At 32.9% G+C, this 19,967-nt stretch overlaps 3 protein-coding genes across 8 annotated transcripts; 1 reads left to right on the top strand and 2 right to left on the bottom strand.

Annotated features, from left to right (window-relative positions):
• Positions 1 to 121: 121 nt before the first annotated feature.
• On the bottom strand, positions 122 to 5,615 carry LOC136349150 (cytochrome P450 4c3-like). 4 transcript variants are annotated; one of them, XM_066300516.1, is made up of 10 exons: positions 5,429 to 5,615; positions 1,987 to 2,182; positions 1,733 to 1,933; positions 1,491 to 1,676; positions 1,262 to 1,437; positions 950 to 1,150; positions 824 to 892; positions 589 to 769; positions 365 to 538; positions 122 to 312 (listed from the first exon to the last, which is right to left on the bottom strand). In XM_066300516.1, exons 1-10 carry the CDS (start codon positions 5,429 to 5,431, stop codon positions 149 to 151), a joined length of 1,551 nt encoding a protein of 516 aa, XP_066156613.1. In that variant the 5' UTR covers positions 5,432 to 5,615; the 3' UTR covers positions 122 to 148. The 4 variants fall into 4 exon arrangements, with proteins under 4 accessions (XP_066156613.1, XP_066156641.1, XP_066156623.1 ...); XM_066300544.1 differs by having other exon boundaries at positions 1,987 to 2,163; positions 5,429 to 5,614; XM_066300526.1 differs by lacking the exon at positions 5,429 to 5,615 and adding an exon at positions 5,266 to 5,418.
• Positions 5,616 to 6,962: 1,347 nt separating this feature from the next.
• On the bottom strand, positions 6,963 to 11,797 carry Cog4 (conserved oligomeric Golgi complex subunit 4). Of its 3 annotated transcripts, XM_066292203.1 has the most exons (13): positions 11,670 to 11,788; positions 11,400 to 11,613; positions 10,272 to 10,469; positions 9,880 to 10,216; positions 9,522 to 9,826; positions 9,322 to 9,474; positions 9,024 to 9,271; positions 8,749 to 8,971; positions 8,354 to 8,620; positions 8,117 to 8,302; positions 7,842 to 8,062; positions 7,712 to 7,783; positions 6,963 to 7,662 (listed from the first exon to the last, which is right to left on the bottom strand). In XM_066292203.1, the coding sequence occupies exons 2-12, from the start codon at positions 11,475 to 11,477 to the stop codon at positions 7,741 to 7,743; spliced, it is 2,259 nt and encodes a 752-aa protein (XP_066148300.1). In that variant the 5' UTR covers positions 11,478 to 11,613; positions 11,670 to 11,788; the 3' UTR covers positions 6,963 to 7,662; positions 7,712 to 7,740. The 3 variants fall into 3 exon arrangements, with proteins under 3 accessions (XP_066148300.1, XP_066148310.1, XP_066148291.1); XM_066292213.1 differs by having other exon boundaries at positions 10,272 to 10,486; positions 11,400 to 11,797; XM_066292194.1 differs by having other exon boundaries at positions 11,400 to 11,797.
• A 268-nt stretch (positions 11,798 to 12,065) lies between these two features.
• On the top strand, positions 12,066 to 14,178 carry Mo25 (calcium binding protein Mo25). The gene is made up of 5 exons (XM_066292225.1): positions 12,066 to 12,690; positions 12,744 to 12,912; positions 12,974 to 13,138; positions 13,409 to 13,513; positions 13,567 to 14,178. Exons 1-5 carry the CDS (start codon positions 12,302 to 12,304, stop codon positions 13,747 to 13,749), a joined length of 1,011 nt encoding a protein of 336 aa, XP_066148322.1. The 5' UTR covers positions 12,066 to 12,301; the 3' UTR covers positions 13,750 to 14,178.
• Positions 14,179 to 19,967: the final 5,789 nt, after the last annotated feature.

Genomic DNA, 19,967 nt, shown 5'->3' with positions numbered 1-19,967 from the left:
TTATATATTTAGCACGTGCCAGATAGAAATCCGAAACGAATGCTCTATTTTTAGGGTTGTCCTTAAACTTCTACCATGACTAGGCGCCATATTATGTAATCGAGGAGGAAAGCATATCCACTTCTACATTTCAAAGACATTATATTTTTTAAACATTGCGTTCGTGTACAGAGATCTTAACTCCATTCTTTGATATTAAGATAGACTCCGCAACAATCTGCAGCTTGTGCTCGGGAAAGGCTGGGGATAATTCGAAGTTACGCAAGATTTTTGATACGGTGCAGAGTAGTTCCATCATTGCAAATTTCTGACCTACACTCCGAAATATAAACCATCAATTCTTCTAATAGTCACTTCATCTTACCTATACAATTTCTTAGACCTGCACTAAAAGGCGTGTAGGAGAAAGGTAGTTTTCCAGTGAGAGTCTCGAATCTTTCAGGAATAAACTCTTCAGGGTTTTCGAAATATAAGGCTTTTCTGTGGCAGACGTAAGGGCATAAGGTCACATTAATTCCTTTAGGAATCACTGACCCTTCTGCAAAACAACGTTAGTAACAAATGAATTTCTTAATGATATTTGCGCACTAAATTCCACATCTTTACTAATTTTCCTCCCATAGATGGGCACCGTTGGGTATAGTCTTAAGGTCTCTTTGATCACCATTTCCAAATACTTCATTTGGCTTAACTGCGCACCACTGGCTTTGACTTCTTTAATGTTCTCACTAAATGCAAATATACTCTTTTGCTCGTTGAATGCTTTTTCCTATACAAATTAAAATTTGCGGTAGTCAGTAGAGATTTTATAATATAAATCAACCTGGACTTTTGGGTGCGTGGCCAGCATTAATATAGTGAAAGTCAGGGCTGACGACGTCGTATCATGGCCCTAAAATTAAACCAGAACATAAAAAGGTTTCAAGTCCCGCAATTTATCAACAACCACCTCAAACATGAATGTATTAACTTCGTCTCTCAGCTCAGTTTTGGTGAATTCGCGACCATCAATTCTGGCGTCTAACAGAAGGTCTAAAAATGCCTTCTTCGTCTTAAAGTTGTTGTCTGTCAATTTATCGTTGAATTGTTCATTATTTTTTCTACTTTGCAGTCTTTTTTCGATAATGGAATCGACGTGGCTATGAATGATCTATCCAGGGATCAATCGGTCAAGTCATTCAAAAGGAACATACGATCATTTGCATGGATTACTGATTGCATATCTCTATAAACGTCAAAAATATTCTGTTATGAAACTTACCTTAAGGGCTCTTTTTTCTCTATAATAATTCAATGTCAGGTGATAAAATGAAGGAGGAACCAAAGAAAAAGTTCTCTCAATCAAAATAGCGCACATTATCTTAATGCTCCTAACATAATCAGAGTTTTCAGGGGAAGTTGAGTCAAGGGCATTAATCTTGGTGCCCATGGCCGTTTCTGCATTGAAGCTCTCATGAACTAACACTTGAAGTAGCGAAAAGGCACCTTACCGCAAATAACATCAAGGGCAAACAATGACATCAAATTAGAAATCTCAAAACTGGTGTTTCCGACCTCCTTTCTTATTTTTTTTATCAAGTTATTTCCCACCGAATCGAATACGTGCAGAAATTCCTGCAGAATGGAAAAATGAAATGCCGGAGTTATAATCTTCCTATGGCTCTTCCATTTGTCACCTAAATTCATTTAAAATTATTTTGAAATCTGTTATTCCAGTTTTTTATTTTTTTACCAGTAGTAGTTAATAGGCCTTGTCCTAGCCACCCATGCAGGAAATCGTACTGAACAGATTTCTCAATGTGTATCGATGAATTATAGATCATTTCGTTGAAGTCGTAATCAACACTTAACAATATCCAAGAGAACAAGCTATCATGAACCACTATGGTGTCTCCATATTTTCTAAGATAATTCACCACGACGTCCAAGAAAACTATTAACACAGATGTTTTTTATAAACCAAAAGGCTGCACAAAGAATACTTACCGGTGGACCCTTTGATGAAGTCAAGGGTATTTCCGAAAGGAAATATAGGCTTAGGTCCGGGGATGTTTTGTAGATACTTCGTCTGATTTTTCTTAATTTTTGAAATTACATACAGGACACCCAAAAAAACGAGAAGCAGCGTGGTCAAGACTAGCAAGAGCATCATTTTATATTCATCTGGCAAAACAGCAAATGCCTATTATAAGAGAGAGTATTGAATGTTTACGTAAACTTATGTATCGAGTTAAATAAATTATATTTCTTAGATTATATTATACACATATAAGGCGTCCCAGCTTTCATGACCCAAATTTCAGGAGAAGTTACTTGGGAGAGTACTTTCATTATATATTTAATGTGGGTTGTTCTCACAAAATATCTCGTTTCTCTTCTGGGTTACACAGTAATAACATCATGGAAAAAAAGAAATGTGTGTTTTTTTATTACCTGAGTTACGAACTTAAACCAAATTTCGATGATATCTGCAATTTTTATTATATCTAGCATAGATGTTTATATGACAACAAATTTCAAATTTGGATCTATAATTGATAAATCCATTCGGTGGTAATCCCGATTCCTTTTTTTTATATGGGTGTTCTTTGATTGAATTATTAGTAATCAATATCTCCGCCACTGATGAACTCTACATTAAAATTGTTTACCGGGATTAAAATGTCAATTCTTGGGACACTTCATGATACCATTCTGTGTATCAAATGTGGACACTAACAATTTCCAAATTTTAAAAAAATCCAATTTTTTTTTACTATATCTCCCGTCTGATCAGAAGTTAAGAAAATTTATATTATGTGGCTAATATACGCAACCTATTTTCAAATGTGCTTCATAACTATATGTAAATATCTGATTGAAGTAGTTGGGATACCATATACAACCAAATATTTACAGGTGGACAGAACCTACATTAAGCTGGATCGAACAAATGAACGTATTAAAGGCGCTCAGAACAGGTTTTCTAAAGTTATTAGTTTCGCGGTGTCGAATGGGGGGTTTAAGAAAAAAAATACATTTTTCATTTTGTTAGTTTCCAAACTATTGACATCATCTTATAGAGAAAAATCGAATTGATATGCAAGCAAGTTATCGGTGGAAAAAAGGAAGAATGTGCTGAGTTATTACTACAAATTCAAATGGAAATATGGGAAAAAAACAGGGATTGTTGTAGAGTTTGTTTCGTCTAGCTAAAAAAGAATTATCTGGACGATATATGTTGTTTCGCCTGATGCCCTTCAAATGAGGTCAAGTAACGATACTTTTTATTGCATAATTAAAAACCATCAACAATGTTGTAAAAATTCGTTTTATATAATTAAATACAAATTAAAATTATAATGATCACGACTAGTAGTTCAGTGAAATTGCGCTGTTTCATCAATTGAGCCCTAATACTAGTTCTTTACTCTCGAAACATATTACTTTCAAAACTAATAATTAACAGAGAATGCAGCCCCCATTTTGTCCGTAAACTCACCTCGCTTGGAAAATATATTTTTTTAATTATGTACTTCTTAACTTGAATTAGCAATTACCCTCCGTTATTTTTCATTTATTTATTATTTGACATTTTTAATTAAATTTATAATAATCATGACATTAATTACTTCTGTTCACGAGCTCTCTCCATGTGCTCTTCCCACTTTAATAACACAATGGATATGAGTCCGTATAAGCAACTATGAATAGAACTCAATTGTTAATGGCCAAACTTACGTCCGAGAGGATCATTTTGTGATACTAAATCATATTTTAAAAACGAAATGAAACAGTTTTAAATTATTCTATACATGTTGAAATTTGTTTATAGTTTTTTTCTTTATACAGAATGTTTCAGAATTGTACGTCACTATTTGATGTATTTATTCTTTAGTACTAAATTTTAAGAAAGCTCATATAAGCATGTATCGATCAGTAGCGAGGTTATACAATGTTAAAAGTTAAGAAAAATGTTGTTTTTACTTTACTGTGCTTGCTCTACTGTAGATAGAACTTTTAAATCTCATGTGTGTATTAGGAAATAAGTACTGCTTAATTCGAGAATAGATTGCCTCTATTGCCTCTATAGATTGCTTTAATTTCTATACCGGGTAGTGAATTTTTTAAGATTTTGGCACATAAAATTCTTAAGAAAAAATTTCTCTTGCACAACCGGTGAATTTAAATATTTTTGTTAAATTATTCAATCTATTACATAAATTTTATCTCCCCCGATTTTTCTGGGAGTGCTGTTTACTTTCTTCTAAATTAATAAATTTAGTTAAATCTTCAAACCTCAGGATTTTCAGATTTTTTGTTTTTTTTTCTGGATTTTCGAAATATATAATATGTAGTTTTAGTTTCTCTATATACTGTATTGTTTTATAAATATTTTTATGCTCCTATATCTCTATAAACAAATATACGCATACAGGGTGGTCGGAAACGACGTCGAAATATTTTAAAAGGTTATTCTAAAGTCTAAAATAATTTTAAAAATTTCTCGTAAACATACTTCAAAAATTACTTTTTAAAGAAGCTATAATTTCTTAAATGAGGAACTCTGAAGGTGGTTTTTATGCAATAGCTTTGAAATGATTTGAACTAATAATTGGGGATTTTAGTTAAAAGCGTCTCATACGTACATGTTGCCCTAACTTTATTATTTGTAATATTTCTTAATTTTTGAAATCAAATTACTGAATCGCAAATATTTTTAAGTAAAAAAAATTTTGTAATTTTACCTCGTTAGGACAGACCGTTTTCCCAAAAAAATTGTTTTTATAAACCGATGAACAATTACATAAATATTGAAATGCAATTTAATAAATATATGTAGTACGCATTCTTTTAATAGAAATATTTTTTTATTAGTGAGAAAAAACAAGACTAATATGACTAAGGATTGATCATCATTCACAATAAATGTTGAATATGAGCCTCCGTTCATCTCAATTAATTTTTTTATTGGTTTCGAATATAAAATTAACTTTCGAGTTCCTTTTTAAGAAGTTCTAGATCCTTTAAGAAGTAATTTTTATGGTACGTTTATATGAACTTTTATATTATTTTAATCATCCCCCAAAATATTTCGACATTGTTATCGGACATCTTCTATATAGTCAGCAATTTCGTAATTGCGCATTAACACCCCAATCAACTGTGCAATTCTATGAAAACTACTTGTTCATGAGTGTTTGTAAGCCTTATAGTATTTTCTATCCTCCCTAAAAGTTATACCATTGCTGAAAAAAGTTCTAGACGTTTGATACTCTAGTGTACCTGTGAGTTTTCCGAACTTCAGAGCACTTCCACTTAATTGTCAGCAAAGGGCTTGAGAGAGACTTTGCAGTTTCTCTGTAACCCTCAACACATTTTGATTATATTAAATTATAACACTTGTAAGAGTTATCAAGGATGATGTTAGAATTTTACATGCACTTACCATTGCCGACTTATTGTAGAGACATAAATGAAAACTAAATTGCGCAATAATAATTGGTAATCATTAAAAACCTCACTTATTAACACGGAAATATCAAAGTCATGTTTTAAATATATTCATATAATATCTGTTTTAAACTTTGCTCATTTAAAGACAAATATATGATACTTAAGAACATTGTAGTGTTTTAAGTAAACATTAATAATATACATGCGATTGAGAAACTACAAAATTGAATAATACTGCGTTTCAAGAAATAAAATTAGTTTTATGTCGTTTATAATGGAGCTTTTTTATGTATACTGGGTGTTTCACAAAGTTTGTGACAAACAAAAAATTTATAGGGGACATTGCAGTCAGCAATTTTTGCATAGAAACTCCTAGTAAATAATGTGTCTTTTGGCTTCAGAGTAATTTTTGTTCAAAGGACTGTGATATTTAACTTAAGTGAATACATCTAAAACAAGTAAAATAAACGTTTTTAGTCTCTTAATAAAAGTTTATCGATTGCATTCTTAAACTTGATGTTATTGAAAGTTGATTTTTATTTTCATGGTGTATCCGCACATTTTATGTGTATTGTGCAAGTTCATCTAAATCAACATTTTTGTGGGCGATAGATTGGATAAGGCGGACCTATCAGGTGGCTAGTGCGAAGTCCCAATTTAAGCCCGTCAGATTTTTTTCCCTAAGACTACATACAGTTGTTAGTGTAAGAAACTTTTGCAGCCACCTGAGAGAATCCGCTAGGGAATCTAATAGCATCCTCTCTTCTTGCAGTAAGATCCGCACTTCTTACGTGAGCGTGATTCAATGTTGCAAAGAATATATTTATGAAACTAGGATGGAGGTCATAATTTTGAACGATTATTATATATTTTAGCGTTACCTTTAAGAAAAGTTAATTAAACATCGAATTCTTTTGATCGCAACAAGCTAACATTACGTTTTTGCACTAAAATGACTATGGAGCCAAAACGGCTAATTTTCGACCCGTGGTTTCTATGTAAAAAATGTTTATTGCAATATTCCCTATAACTTCCTTAAATTTGGCATAATTTTTTGAAAGATCAAATATATAAATGTAAAACAAATTGTTTTTCGATGCTGATGTTGTTTAGAGTTCAGTTGTCAGGATTATTAGTTTCTCAATAATTGAAGAAATTTTTATTTAGGTGTGTGATTTCATTTTTTGTCATATTGACTGGGTTTTAATTAAAATATAGAACATTTTCTTTTCCATATAGTCCAGGAATCAAGCTCACTGCAAAAACTTATTGAAATAGATTAAAATGTCAATTTCTACCATAGTCTGTCTATGAAACTACGAATTGTTGATTTCTAATCTAATAATTGGAGAACATGGCGTCAATAATCTTGTTTCAATATTTTTACATCCATTCAATGAACAGCCGTGAACACACTTTGATGTATTGATTGCTGTTTTGAACATTTTAACACTGTGAGCGGGTGTTATTTTATTTAAAAATAATTTTTACATGGATATTAATTATGAAATCAAACTTTTCTAAAGTGCAATAGTATTTCATTTTTATTGATAGGAATAAATGTTACAAAACTTGAGGAAAAAAAATCCTTCACCATATCATCCAGAAAACAAAGTTAAATTGCCTACTTTAAACACCAGCAATTACTATATTCATTATTATTATGAAACACTACAAAATAATTAACTTCATAGTTACAACATATACAGGATCTCCCTGAAATAGCTGCACAATGGTTGGCCAAAAAATTTCTGACCACAAAAATAAGGCGTTCTAAAAATAGGGAAACTTGCCTTTACCCAAATTGACGTATCGGGACGTGAAAGGGATATTTTTATAATACGTAGAAATATTAAAAATGACATATAATTTATAAACAAATGTCTGTATTTTTTATTACTCCCTGTACGAAATACTTAATTTTTTATTCTACCACAAGGTGACTGTATTTTAAACCTTGCAAAATTTTCATCAAGCATACAGTTTTTCTACATATATAGAGCACCATTTGTATATATATTTACACACATAATACAGAAACGAAGTTTTTTGTCATCAATAGTGTATTTAGTTAACTGTATAAATAAATAATTATAACATACGGCGCAATACCTGTAAAATTACTACATGTGAGGGTTAATTAAAAAAAACCTTGCGTTACGTGTTGCCCTTCAAACGTCAGACGTTGATTAAGCACTTTGCTATTTTGCAATCACACATGTAGTTAAGATTCATTAATTCCACAGACAGTCCCCTAGCATTTCAACGCCTACTTCAAATTTGTTTTTAATGATCGCCCAGTATTTATAAACGTAAACGTTTGATATCCTCAGACTTGAAGTCAGTTCTGAAATTAGTAATAAAACTTCTTCCATTAATGAATTTGATCGCGGACAAACGCTCACCGCAAATTCAACACAGCTTTAATTTCAGTTGGAGTCAGTCTCCATGTAATGGCCCCATCAGCGTTGCCCCAGTACTCGTTAATCTCATCCATATGGTCAAAATTTAAAACTGTGGCTATTTGAGTTAACCTGGCGAATTGATCTCTAGCTGACCAACAGGTCCCCGCAGTTATATAACCGGCTACTGAGCGGACTTCTTTATCCAAGATTAATCCACCTAACTAAATGAAAAAACAAACATGATCTTCATTAACAAAAAATCGTCAATTTTTAACTCGATTAAACTGAGTCTTCATGATGACTTTCTCGAATCGCTGCGTCACTTCCGACGTCAGAACTTGGATGAAATTGTCGTAATTATTGGAAGTGAGGATGTCTTTAAACGAGGACAACAATGTCTCTAGGTTCATGATTAAAGTTTGGGCGAAAGATTCGCCTGCTTCGTATGAAGATAATTCATCCTGAAGAAAATGTATTTAAAGGAAATAGACCGAATAATGTACAGTTCTTGCCTCTGTTAACTGATGGCTGAAATTCAAAAAATTATCTACCCAAGGATTGACCCTGGGTTTAATAACTGTGCTCTTTAATTGCTGTAAGCCATAGTCAATTATTTCAGTGAGTCGTGCGCTTACTCCGGATATGCCAGATAAGCAACTTTCTAGTTTACCCTGTTCCTTGACAGTCATGTTTGGACATGCCGCCTCGATTTCCTTTATTATACTGTCAACTAAAGCAGTGACGTATTCGGTACTGGTGTCAGCGTTATTTAAAGCAATCTAAAAAAAATCTAGTTTCAATTTCATTGATTTGGCGGGAAATTGCAGTACTGAGATTTGCGTTGCTTTTCAATTCAGACTTGTAAAGAAAAATCAGAAATATGATTAGGGAGTAATATTTTTCCTACGATAAAAGCTGTCCTTGATTGCTCTGTGTCACCAGGTTGCAGCCTTCCCTGCTGAAAGGAGTTTTGCAGTACGTTATAGGCTTGAGTTAAGTCTAAATATCCAGAAGGATACCCCTGCTTTAAACGAGTTTTTAAGACATCGCAATAATCATTCTCCAACACGCGACAGGCATTATTAATTGTAACACAGATACCATCCAAACTTCCCGTGGAGATTGACCGCCTAAAACATTCATTTATAAACAACAAAATATGTTCAAAAATCCGCAACAAACCTAATGCATTTTCTGATAATGAAAAAAGTGTCGTCTACCATGCTAGAGGTTTGCAAAGACGCCTCTACTGCGTCCATAGTAACAGCTTTTGCAACCGATTCTTCCATGAAATACTGTTCAAACCTCAAATAGTGAGAAAGCAAATCATGCTTGCACTGAGTCATTTCACTATTTAAAACTAGCTGCTCTAGGGATTTGGTCTGTTTAATTTTCTGTTCAGAATCTGTTATTCCCACCTCTACATCAGCCTGCGGAATAACTATTATTTACGAGTTGATGAGGAGATAAATTGACTTACCAAAACCTTTCTTTGAATAAACTTGATATACAACTCGCACCTAAAATGCATTAAAGTGATCTCTCCTATAAGAATATCTAAATCTTTTGGATCAATTTTCTCAAGTTTATTGAAACTGCCACTTGAAGTCATCCGCGAAAGTTCTGAAATTTGCTAAACCAACTTTTAAGTAAATTTTACAAAACTCTCAAATTTCTTACTTGAGCTTTCTTCTGTATCTGACGTGCCTTGGACCACTCAAACACAATCCGTTTAATTTGCTTATCACACTCTTTCTGTAAAATGCTAACAGCAGAAATCAGCTTTCCTGGACCATAATAAGTCTCAAATAAGGGCTGATGTGTGTCAATCACTCTAGCTAACCCCTCAAATAACAGAATCAATGTATCAGCAAAGACTATTGGGTAGCGTTTATCTGCTAATGGGGTTATTATAGCAGATTTCAAGTTTTTATCAGCAGTAAGTGCGATTTTGGTGCGGAGAAATGTGCAGAAATTTTTTATTCCTTTCAAAAATTATAATAAAAATTAAATAAAATAACAATAACAACACTAATACCCTCTTCATGCATTCCAAGTAAGGGAAAAATCTTGAAGAATCTCTCAATTGAACCTAAATCCTCATTGTTAACAGCCTCATTAAACTTATGTTCTACTATGGCTCTAAGTTGTGCTGCAGCTTCCTGCAAGGTTCTCACAGATTTAAGCGTATCAGACATATTGTTTATATCATTGGCAGTTCTCTTTAGCAATGATTGATCCATGGACAGAAACCTATGAACATGAGCTGCCCCCTTTTCATAATCTAAATGCAATATCGCCTGTTGCACTCCTTGGGAACATATTTCCAAGTCAATAAGGTCATTAACGCGCAACAGACATTCATCCACCCTTCCCTATAAATTTCTTTTAATTTTGTGACCTGTTTAGTTGAATTATTAATGGACAAACCCTAGCTGTATCTAGCTGACGAATTTTGCTGCTAATCTTCTCGGAGCTGTCCGAAATATCATTAATTGTATTCACGAGATCTGAGGCTTCATATTTGATCACTTTGAGGGTAGGGATTAACAGAGAGAGGCTCTTTATTTTGTCTTCAATATAGGTTTGTTGATTTAGCATTCCATTCAGCTCATTTACCAAGGATTCCTGTATGTTCCGAGATACTTCATTAAAATTATGTTAATTTAGGGCAACTTATCTATACAACTAAAGAGGGGGATTTGTAATAAGTTTGTTAATCATTAAAGTTTCCAATAAATTTTCTTTATTGAAATGCCGGATAATTTTCCTTCGCCACATTGATCAGAAACAGGAAAATTTTTGACAATTTGAAAATCTTAGTAATTTCTAGCTTTAGACATAGAAAAGACATTAAGAGAGCACGAGTTCAAGATATTAAAAAATATTAACAATCCTGAAAATAGGTAGAAGTGTATTTATGTACTTTATTATCCATTATTAAAACTTTCAAGGTCAAGATCTAGGTTTTTAACTTTCAAAGTTTAACATTATCACACTTTAACTGATATTTGAGCTCTAAGTCGTGGAAATCAGTACATGTAAAAAAATTAAAGAGTCATTAATGATAAAAAACTTTGAAAAAAATAAGGTTGTGATAAAAGTTCAGGATTTACTTTAACCACATTTTTTAGGCTCAAACTTGACTAATGTAAAGATGATGGGTCTTCAAACTAATCAAAGTCACCTTTCTTATCAGTAAAATAAGTACAAGCTAAACTATCATGACAATAATTAAGCTAAAGTTAAAGGAACTGCAAACCAATTCAAGTGAAGTTGTTTCATGTTTAATAAATTATAATTTATGTTTTGTGGGATCAAAACGTTTTGATTACAAGACAACTGATTTAGAAAAACAAAACAAATCAACTGTGACTCTTGGCTAAAGTTCAAAGAAGGTGAAAACTCAATTAATTGACTTCAGGCTGAAAGAGATGTTACTGTTAGCAATTTGGTTGCAGTGATTTTGATTTTGTTTTGTATTATTAATTTGTGAGGTACTATACATCAACATAGTTTGATCAGAAATGACACATCAAATCTTTTTGACAAACTTACCTCTTCAAGTTTAAGCTTTTCCAGTTCCTGAAAACATTCCTGTTCAATGTCAGGAAAGGAAATGCCTTCAGTAGACATTATTATATTTTTTTGGTTATTCCTATAGAAGTTAAGTAAATTTTACTGAAATTTGTGAGAATATTTCAATTTAACTCCCTAAATGATTATTTTAAGGGCTTCTTTTACACGTATTAAACTCATGATAAATTTGCTTCTAGAAATAAAGATTTTTATTGGTTTTGTTTAATTATTGTTGTTGATTACTATTACAACAGATTACAGGTCAATAAACTTCGAATATGGGTTATAATAACTCTTAATAATACTATAATTAATTAATAGAAAGAAGTTTTATTTAAAAAGCACCAAACAACCAAAAAAAATTTAAGGTTATATACAGTTGCAGTCAGTGTCACCGATCAGCTGATTACCGATAGAAAAATATATGAACCATGTATGTGTCTCATTTTGCACCGTAAATACCAACATCTATGAGAAAGATAAACAGCAGCATTAAAGAAAACCAGATCAAACTTAATACATCGTTTTTTTTTATCTCAATTCATTGATTAAACAAAGATAGAATTAGCTTAAACCATAGAAGTTCAAACAAAATCCATTCTATTGGCGATCCTGCTCTGTCATTGAAAACAAAAAATTCCCTAGAGAAGTTTACTCAGGCGTGAACATGTGTTGGGTTGGCATTTTGATTGTCAAAATAATAATTTCAGAAAGATAAAACTTTGCACATTTTCATATTTCCCCGATTATTCTCCTAAATATAAATCAAGAGATATGAACAAATCAATAGTGTAACGTCTATTTCACCCACTAGTAAACATATGCAGGTTACATACTGAGCGAGATTCCAACCTTCAAACCTCAACCATACACCCATCAAAATGCCCCTGTTTGGAAAGTCGCAAAAAGGCCCTGCCGAGGTGGTTAAAGCCCTCAAAGATGCCGTAAACGTACTGGAAAAGGGGGACAAGAAGGCGGAGAAGGCCCAAGAGGACGTTTCAAAGAATTTGGTCTTGATCAAAAACATGCTATATGGGACATCAGAAGCAGAGCCTCAGACTGATATAATTGTGGCTCAGCTGGCGCAGGAACTATATAATAGCAATCTTTTGTTGATGCTGGTGCAGAACTTGAGTAGGATTGATTTTGAGGGGAAAAAAGATGTGGCACAAGTGTTCAATAACATTTTGAGGAGGCAGATTGGGACTAGGTCTCCTACTGTCGAGTATATTTGTACTAAGTCTGAAATACTGTATACGCTTATGAGTGGGTTAGTTGCATGATTTGTATTAGTTGATAAGTGCTCATATGAATTGGTTTTAGGTATGAGCACCAGGAAATAGCTTTAAATTGTGGAACTATGTTAAGAGAATGTGCACGATATGAGGCTTTAGCTAAAATCATGTTGTATTCTGAAGATTTTTATAACTTTTTCCGTTATGTTGAAGTGTCCACCTTTGATATTGCCTCAGATGCATTTTCAACATTTAAGGTGTGTAAATGAATCCAAAAAAATATGTATTTTTTCTCTATTGAAAACCCTTTGTTTACAGGAGCTTCTAACCAGACACAAAATTTTATGTGCAGAGTTTTTAGAGCTAAACTACGACAAAGTTTTTAACCATTATCAGAGGTTACTCAACTCAGAGAATTACGTTACAAGGCGTCAGAGTCTCAAGCTTCTTGGCGAGCTACTGTTGGATAGGCATAATTTTACAGTAAGCATTTAACATTTATCATATATATATCATTGATCATACTCTCTCTTTCAAAAAATTGTAACGTCATTGTAATTTCTATTTGTAAAATCAATAGGATGAAGGTGTGAGGATAATATTAAGCTTCTATTGATACATTATCCCTTATCTTAATTATGACATTAGAGTTAGGTGATATGTGTTTCTGTAGGATTGTGAGTCATAACGTTCTTGCTTTGATTTGATGTTGTTTGGTTAACTGAATTTATTTCTCATTTTATTTTCTTTCAGGTAATGACGAGATACATTTCCAATCCAGATAACTTGAAGCTCATGATGAATATGCTAAAAGAGCGTTCTAGAAATATCCAGTTCGAGGCCTTCCATGTTTTTAAGGTACTCTAATGATTATGACTGAATTGACTTGATTACATTTAACTTTCCTTCAGGTATTTGTAGCAAATCCAAATAAACCGAAACCAATTTTGGACATTTTACTGCGAAACCAGGAAAAACTGGTAGAGTTTCTAATGAAATTCCACACGGACCGGTGCGAAGACGAGCAGTTTAACGACGAAAAAGCTTACCTTATTAGGCAAATAAAAGAGCTTAAGCCCTTAGCTGGGCACTAACCCCATCCTTCATTTTTTCAATAAAACACTGGATTCCTGTAATAATTATTACTATTGTTGCTAGATTTGATTTTAATTTTAATACGTGCAAATTGGCTAAACTATTTTAGTAAGAAATTGAGCTGGAGTAAACAAGTTTTTATAGGTATTTATAGCGGCTTAAAAGATTCTGAAACTATTAGACGATCAAGTGAATAGTTTAGGTTTCCATGATTTTAATTAGACTGTGTCGTATAATTATTTTATGTCTTCTGTATATCGGGAAGTTTTATTCTTAGCTTTGGGCGTTCATTGCTTGATTGGACCCCGTGAAAGGCCTGTTTAACCGATGAACCTTCAATGAAATTACACCTAAATGAGTAATCGTCAGATTATATTATGTATTTATACTTCACAAGTATTGAAAATAAATTCTTCATATTGTTTAAATGAGTGTTTTTGTTTAAGCTTGTGTTTGTTGGATCTTCATTTAAAGACGCTTTAAAAATAACAAAAATGAGTATTTACTTCATATATGTCAAAAAATAAAAGAAATGTTTTAATCCAGTTTGTGCAGACGTATCAAGTTCATTGAAACGATTCAATCTAGCATAGCAAGCATAAAAGTATGGGTCCCCTATATAAATAATAATAGAACTTCTTACTTTTTACCTAATATGTACGTATAAAACTTATTTGAAAGACAGAAAGAAAGGAGATAAAAGTCTCGTTAAATAATTATGCCTTTTTAAAACTTTGCTCATTCAGTTTCTGATGGGTTCGGCTATATGATTAAAAAGTTATTTTGCTGACAGTGCCTTCCATATAACTTTTGTTCGTGTGGGAAGGTCGATGTTGAAGTATAAATAAATTATGTCTGTTCCGCATTAAGTGCCCGTGCTGCGCGCTAAGAGTGCCAATGGTCAGTGTAGGAAACTGATCAAACATGAATTAGACAATATTATATATATATAGTCATGCAAGCAAAGTTAAAATATTCGTGGATTTATAGAAGTTTTTGCGGTTCTCTTCATTATTCGAACCGCCCAGTGATATTTCTAAGTGCAACTTTTTGCCACCTAATCATTATTATCAAACCCGTTCTTGCCTTAAAAACAACCATTTCTGCTATTCCACCGACCTCTACCGGACTACTATATCAAATTTCGCAAAGAAAATAAATAGCACTTGAGAGTTTGGGTTAGTTCGGATTAGTTGAACTTACAATCTTAAGGAATCCCAAGAAAGCTGGTCGGTTCCTTTTCTGATTAACAATAAAGATATCAGTGGATCAAGAATAGATCCCGGTACAACCCCTTTTATAGAAGAGGAGGGGGTAAAATGCATTTCCATTTATATCATAAAAGTAGGAAAGCTTTCCTAGTAGAATCGGGTGTGATTCGCAATTGAAAGCCTTTCACAGGTCGGAGAATACCGAAAATACACTTTAAATGTTCTTATAAAGCCCAACCACATCCTTACCAAATCTCTGAATAGCTTGTATTGTAGATAAATTTTTCTATAGCCAACGTTCAATTTTGGGCGCCATATTATTTACATATTGATACGTGATTTGCCTTGCAGCGCTAAAGAAGGCAAATATACTATTTGTATCTATAGCACCAATATTTTGTTCGCCTCTGACTCTTCAAACGGCTCATTGGTGGTACCGTTAATGGTATATGAAAAAACTGAAAACCGATTTGGTGTTAACGAACTCCTTTTGAACCCAAAAAAGCCCAGCCGAACCGCTTTTGCTATTTCAGGCTTAACAATACCTCAGAAGTAACGTTCCTGGTCGTTGTACCTGAACTAGGGTTACAATGGGGGAAGACCATTGAAATAGTTATCTTCGTATTACTTTTCATGGTGTTTTTGTCAAGATATGAAAATTTTTTACTCATCTTTTAATTTTTATTCGATACTCGTATGGGGAGACATGGTGAGGACACATTAGATTTTGGATCTGAAACAGAAGGTGGTGGTAAGAGTGACGCGTGTAGTACGATATAAGAATGAACGTTTTTTTTGTGATACTGAATGCAATGACTGTATCATCCTTGAATACAGGGTATTTTAAAACATGTGTTCGCAAATGAAGGGTATGATTCTTTAGCTCATTGTAAGAAAAAAGTTCCTGTTATCATAAGCCCTCAAGCGTATTGTTTGAGATATAAAACTCAGCTTTTGTATACATATTATTATCAATATTAGCTGGTTTTAAGTGCTAATTACAATTTTTTTCAAATTGCCAATGCTGTCTACTCAAAAAATATTCTTGGTCAAAAGTATTAAACCGAACCATATTTCAGAAAAATGGTATTTATAACGAAAAATATGAAGAAATAGTGAAAAAAATCTAATTTTCGGAAGAATCCCTAGATAAAAGGTCTTACACTTATTATGTGTGATAAGGATATAACATTTGGTTTTTTAATATCCTTCACGCTGCAACGTCATCAAGGTTTAGATTTAAATCCATTTTTCTAGTGTGTGTTACTGGATCGTTTTCGATTTCTTCAAGAACAGCTTCTTTCATTTGCGGAGGAATCAGGTCAGGTTGCCCATTTCCTGCAGTTCTTGTATGAAAACTTCCAGTTTGATGTAGACGTTCGTGAATACGAATAAATGTTTTTCAATTTTGGTAACTGTCGGTTTTGAAATCTTTCTTGATATACTCGTCTGGCTTTTGCTGCATTTCTATCGGCAACGCCGTAAATAAAATGCATTGCACACATTTCGCTATTAGTGAAAGCATTCATAATTCTATCACTAAAGCAAACAAAATACTAAAAATAAGCCAAATTAATTAGGTAAAAAAAATACGACAAAACATGTTGCTATTTTTTTTTATGTCTGAATATGGTTCACTTTGAAGCTTTTAACCAAGAGCATTTTTTTGTTGCAGCAAACATTGGTGTTTTAAAAGTTGGTTTTAAAGTGTCAATTGTCTCAGTGCCGTGGAAATTTGGGGTGCAAAACCTCACACAAACCTTAAAATCTCCATCACTGGCCTTTAAAAAAATTGAGTTAGCGCTCAAAATTAGTTAATATTAATGATAATATGTGTACAAAAATTGAATTCTGTACTTCAAATAGACATGCATCGTCAAAAAACAAAAAAAAACTTTACTTTTAACACCCTGTATCTCGAAAACGGAATGTTTGCGGACCCATATTAATAAGAACTTTTTTTTCTTATAATGAGCCAATAAATCATGCCCTTAATTAGAAGACACATGTTTGAAAACATATTGTATACTAGGATTGACATAGAGATTAGCATGGATATAATACAAGGACCAGACACCATTTGGCTTTCAAACAAGGATGTTGGGGGAAGTAATAGAATTTAGGGTAGTCCTCGGTAATGGACAATAAAATTTCAGCAAGAAGCCGTTCCATTAAAAGCTTTCAGGAGGCAATTAAAGCATATTTTCTCGAAAAAGTTTCTATGCATTGAACAAATATCCGAACTAAGATTTCAGCGAATGCTATCGGTATGCAAAGCCTTTAGCCAGGGACCGACTAGTGTATGCAATTTTAAATATACGTGGTGTCTTGAATAAAGTGAGTTCTTAAGGGATTGCGGGAACGGTAACAGATGCAGGGTGATTTAAATTAGAAAAGAGATGCGCATTTTTGTATTCGTAAAGAAGAAATTCTAAAATTAAGAATATGTCAAAACATGGGCAAAAACTGCAAGCTCTAAAATTATAAATTATGGGTAAACCGTTTGAATAATTCTTTGAAATTTGGCGATTCTCTTTTATTGAAAACTGTCAATTGAGTGACATCTTCAGAATTGCTTTAGGCCTTCTAGATTTCAAGCAATTATATCCAATTTTGTTATTTCTGATGACTGCCATATTGGATTTTGGGTCGAATGGGCAAGGAAAAAGCTTTTTGACCATTTATGACAAAGGTGCCCTTGGACCTGCCAAAGTGGAAAAAATAAACAAAAGCATCATTTCACCTAATTAGGCTTAAAAACAAATGATTTCATTTATAATTGAAAAGCACCACTGAACTTTACTGTTGCTTTGGATACTTTCGTGAAGTGCCAACAAGTAATTCTTCATTATTGTTGTATTTAATGTCAGTTTGTACTCTTTCAAATTTAAATGTTTTACACTTTCGACTGGCAGAAGTTTTAAAGAAATAAAAATATGGAACGGTTTTCAAATTAAGAAAAACTGGAGATGAATGGCTGTCCCATTTTGAGTGGAAGAAATGCAGGACAAGCTGAAAATGTGTATTTCCAGGGGCATCTAAAGAGACGTTAACCCCTCAAGACCTGAAATAAAATCATTTGGAATTTGTTGATACTTCACGAAAGTATCTATAACAATATTGAAGTCCACTGGTGCTTTTGATTATAAAACAAAACAGTTATTTCTAAGTTTAGAAATGTGAAATAATGCTTTTATTTATTTTTTCTACTTTGGTAGGTCCAAGGGTACGTTTGTCATACAAGGTTAAAAGGCTTTTTTAATCGATTATAAGCCGCCACCAACAACCAAAGAGGCTTTCTTTCAGAATTTTGAAACTTACAAAAACACTACGAAATTAAAAAAATGTGAAGGTTTCAAATTTTCAAGACAAAAAATAGATGAATATTAGAGGAACTGCATAGATGAAAATTACTTTTAAGTTTAAGAAAATTCACTTGTTGGGAAACTTTTGTTAAGTGCGTTTTTCTTCAATCTGGATAATTACCAAAAAATAGTTTTTAAGTACAAACTGGAAACATCAAAGCGTTGAGGTCCAGGTCCAAGTTGTTACATCATAAAAGCAATTATGTCGTAAAACGCTTTTGGTATCTTTGAGAAGAGTAACAGGTTCCTAAAGAAGGGAAAAGGTCTTACAGTGCCCCTGGCCAATTTAGTGAATAAATGCTTTGAAACAGGAATTTTTCCTGAGAGACTTAAAGTGAGCAGAGTCAGCCCTATTTATAAAACAAGGTAATGATGGGGTTCTCCCTATTTACATACCTACAGGGTGTCTTCGAAAACTCTATCCAATGCTCTACTGTACTGTGCTGGGATAGAAAATAAAATAATTTAGTCTTTATTCAAAAGTTGATTATTAGAGAGCAGTTGGCGAAAACGCCGAAATGAAAAAATCATTTTTTAATAATTAAATGAATTGGTTTAAGAACTCCCATTAAAAACTTTTTTTTTAATTTTAACTTTGCCACCTTGTAGCTCTGTAATTATTAACTTCTGGATTAGGGCAATTATGAATGAATCGTATAGATCTCAGTAAATTGTGTAGGGCGTTGTAAAATTCTTTTCGGAAACATTTTGCATTTCTTTGGATCGAGGCCAGTTAATTTACAATTTCTAAAAAATGCTAATAATTTTCTAATTTGCTGGGCCTGATATGTATGTTGAACTTGGTGGAAGTTTTCCGCCCAAGATGACCGATGGCCATCTTAAGACAGACAGGAAAAACGGGCTTACGCATGCATTACTTTAGGAGCAAAATTGTTAGTTAATTGAATTCCCATGAGGGGGATCAATTCAACTACTTACTTTTGCTAAAGGCAGTTTAGTTACGTTCAAAGTTCCATTAGGTACCTAATACAAGTAATTAGAACTAGACCCCTCCCATAGATACCTACCCTGCCAGTAATTACGCATACCTCAATGGAAGCTTTGAAGTTTTGGAAATGCACTTTCAAGCACTATTGTTTTAGAAACAGCTCCAAAAGTGTAAGAGAGGGTTGTGAAGTCGAAATTATCCAATTTTTAATTTTTAATTTTTAATTTTTAATTCTTAAGTACCATTTATTTAAATACGGTCTACCTTAACTCCTCAATTGTTAAATAATTCTTAATCCCTAATTTTCTTTGCCAATGCATAAGTCGCCAATTTGAAATTTTAGGAGAGAATTCATGAATAATTTTTTTTTCTTAATTTTTGGGTAGGTAAAGGAGGTCAATGATTATTTTGGGTTTAAAACGCGCAGAATACCTGTATTCCTCTTTTGGAAGTAGGTTTATTGCAAGAATCGCTTCAAATAATAGATTAGAAAAGCAACTTTCAAAAAAATCAGTGTGGGATAATTACCAGTTAGCCAATTATCAACACGACAATCTTAAAAGCTTACGTAAACCACCTTGCCAATTTAGACTAAGCATTACCAATTAAAAATTAAAATTAGAAATAAATAATTAAAAAATTAGATAAAGGCGGCCTTACAGGGCTCATGACGACTACTAATTTCAAATATG

Source organism: Euwallacea fornicatus, chromosome 2 (genome assembly GCF_040115645.1).
Source record: "Euwallacea fornicatus isolate EFF26 chromosome 2, ASM4011564v1, whole genome shotgun sequence".
Classification (NCBI taxonomy): Eukaryota; Metazoa; Arthropoda; class Insecta; order Coleoptera; family Curculionidae; genus Euwallacea; species Euwallacea fornicatus.
This window is presented reverse-complemented; position numbering and strand designations above follow the sequence as displayed.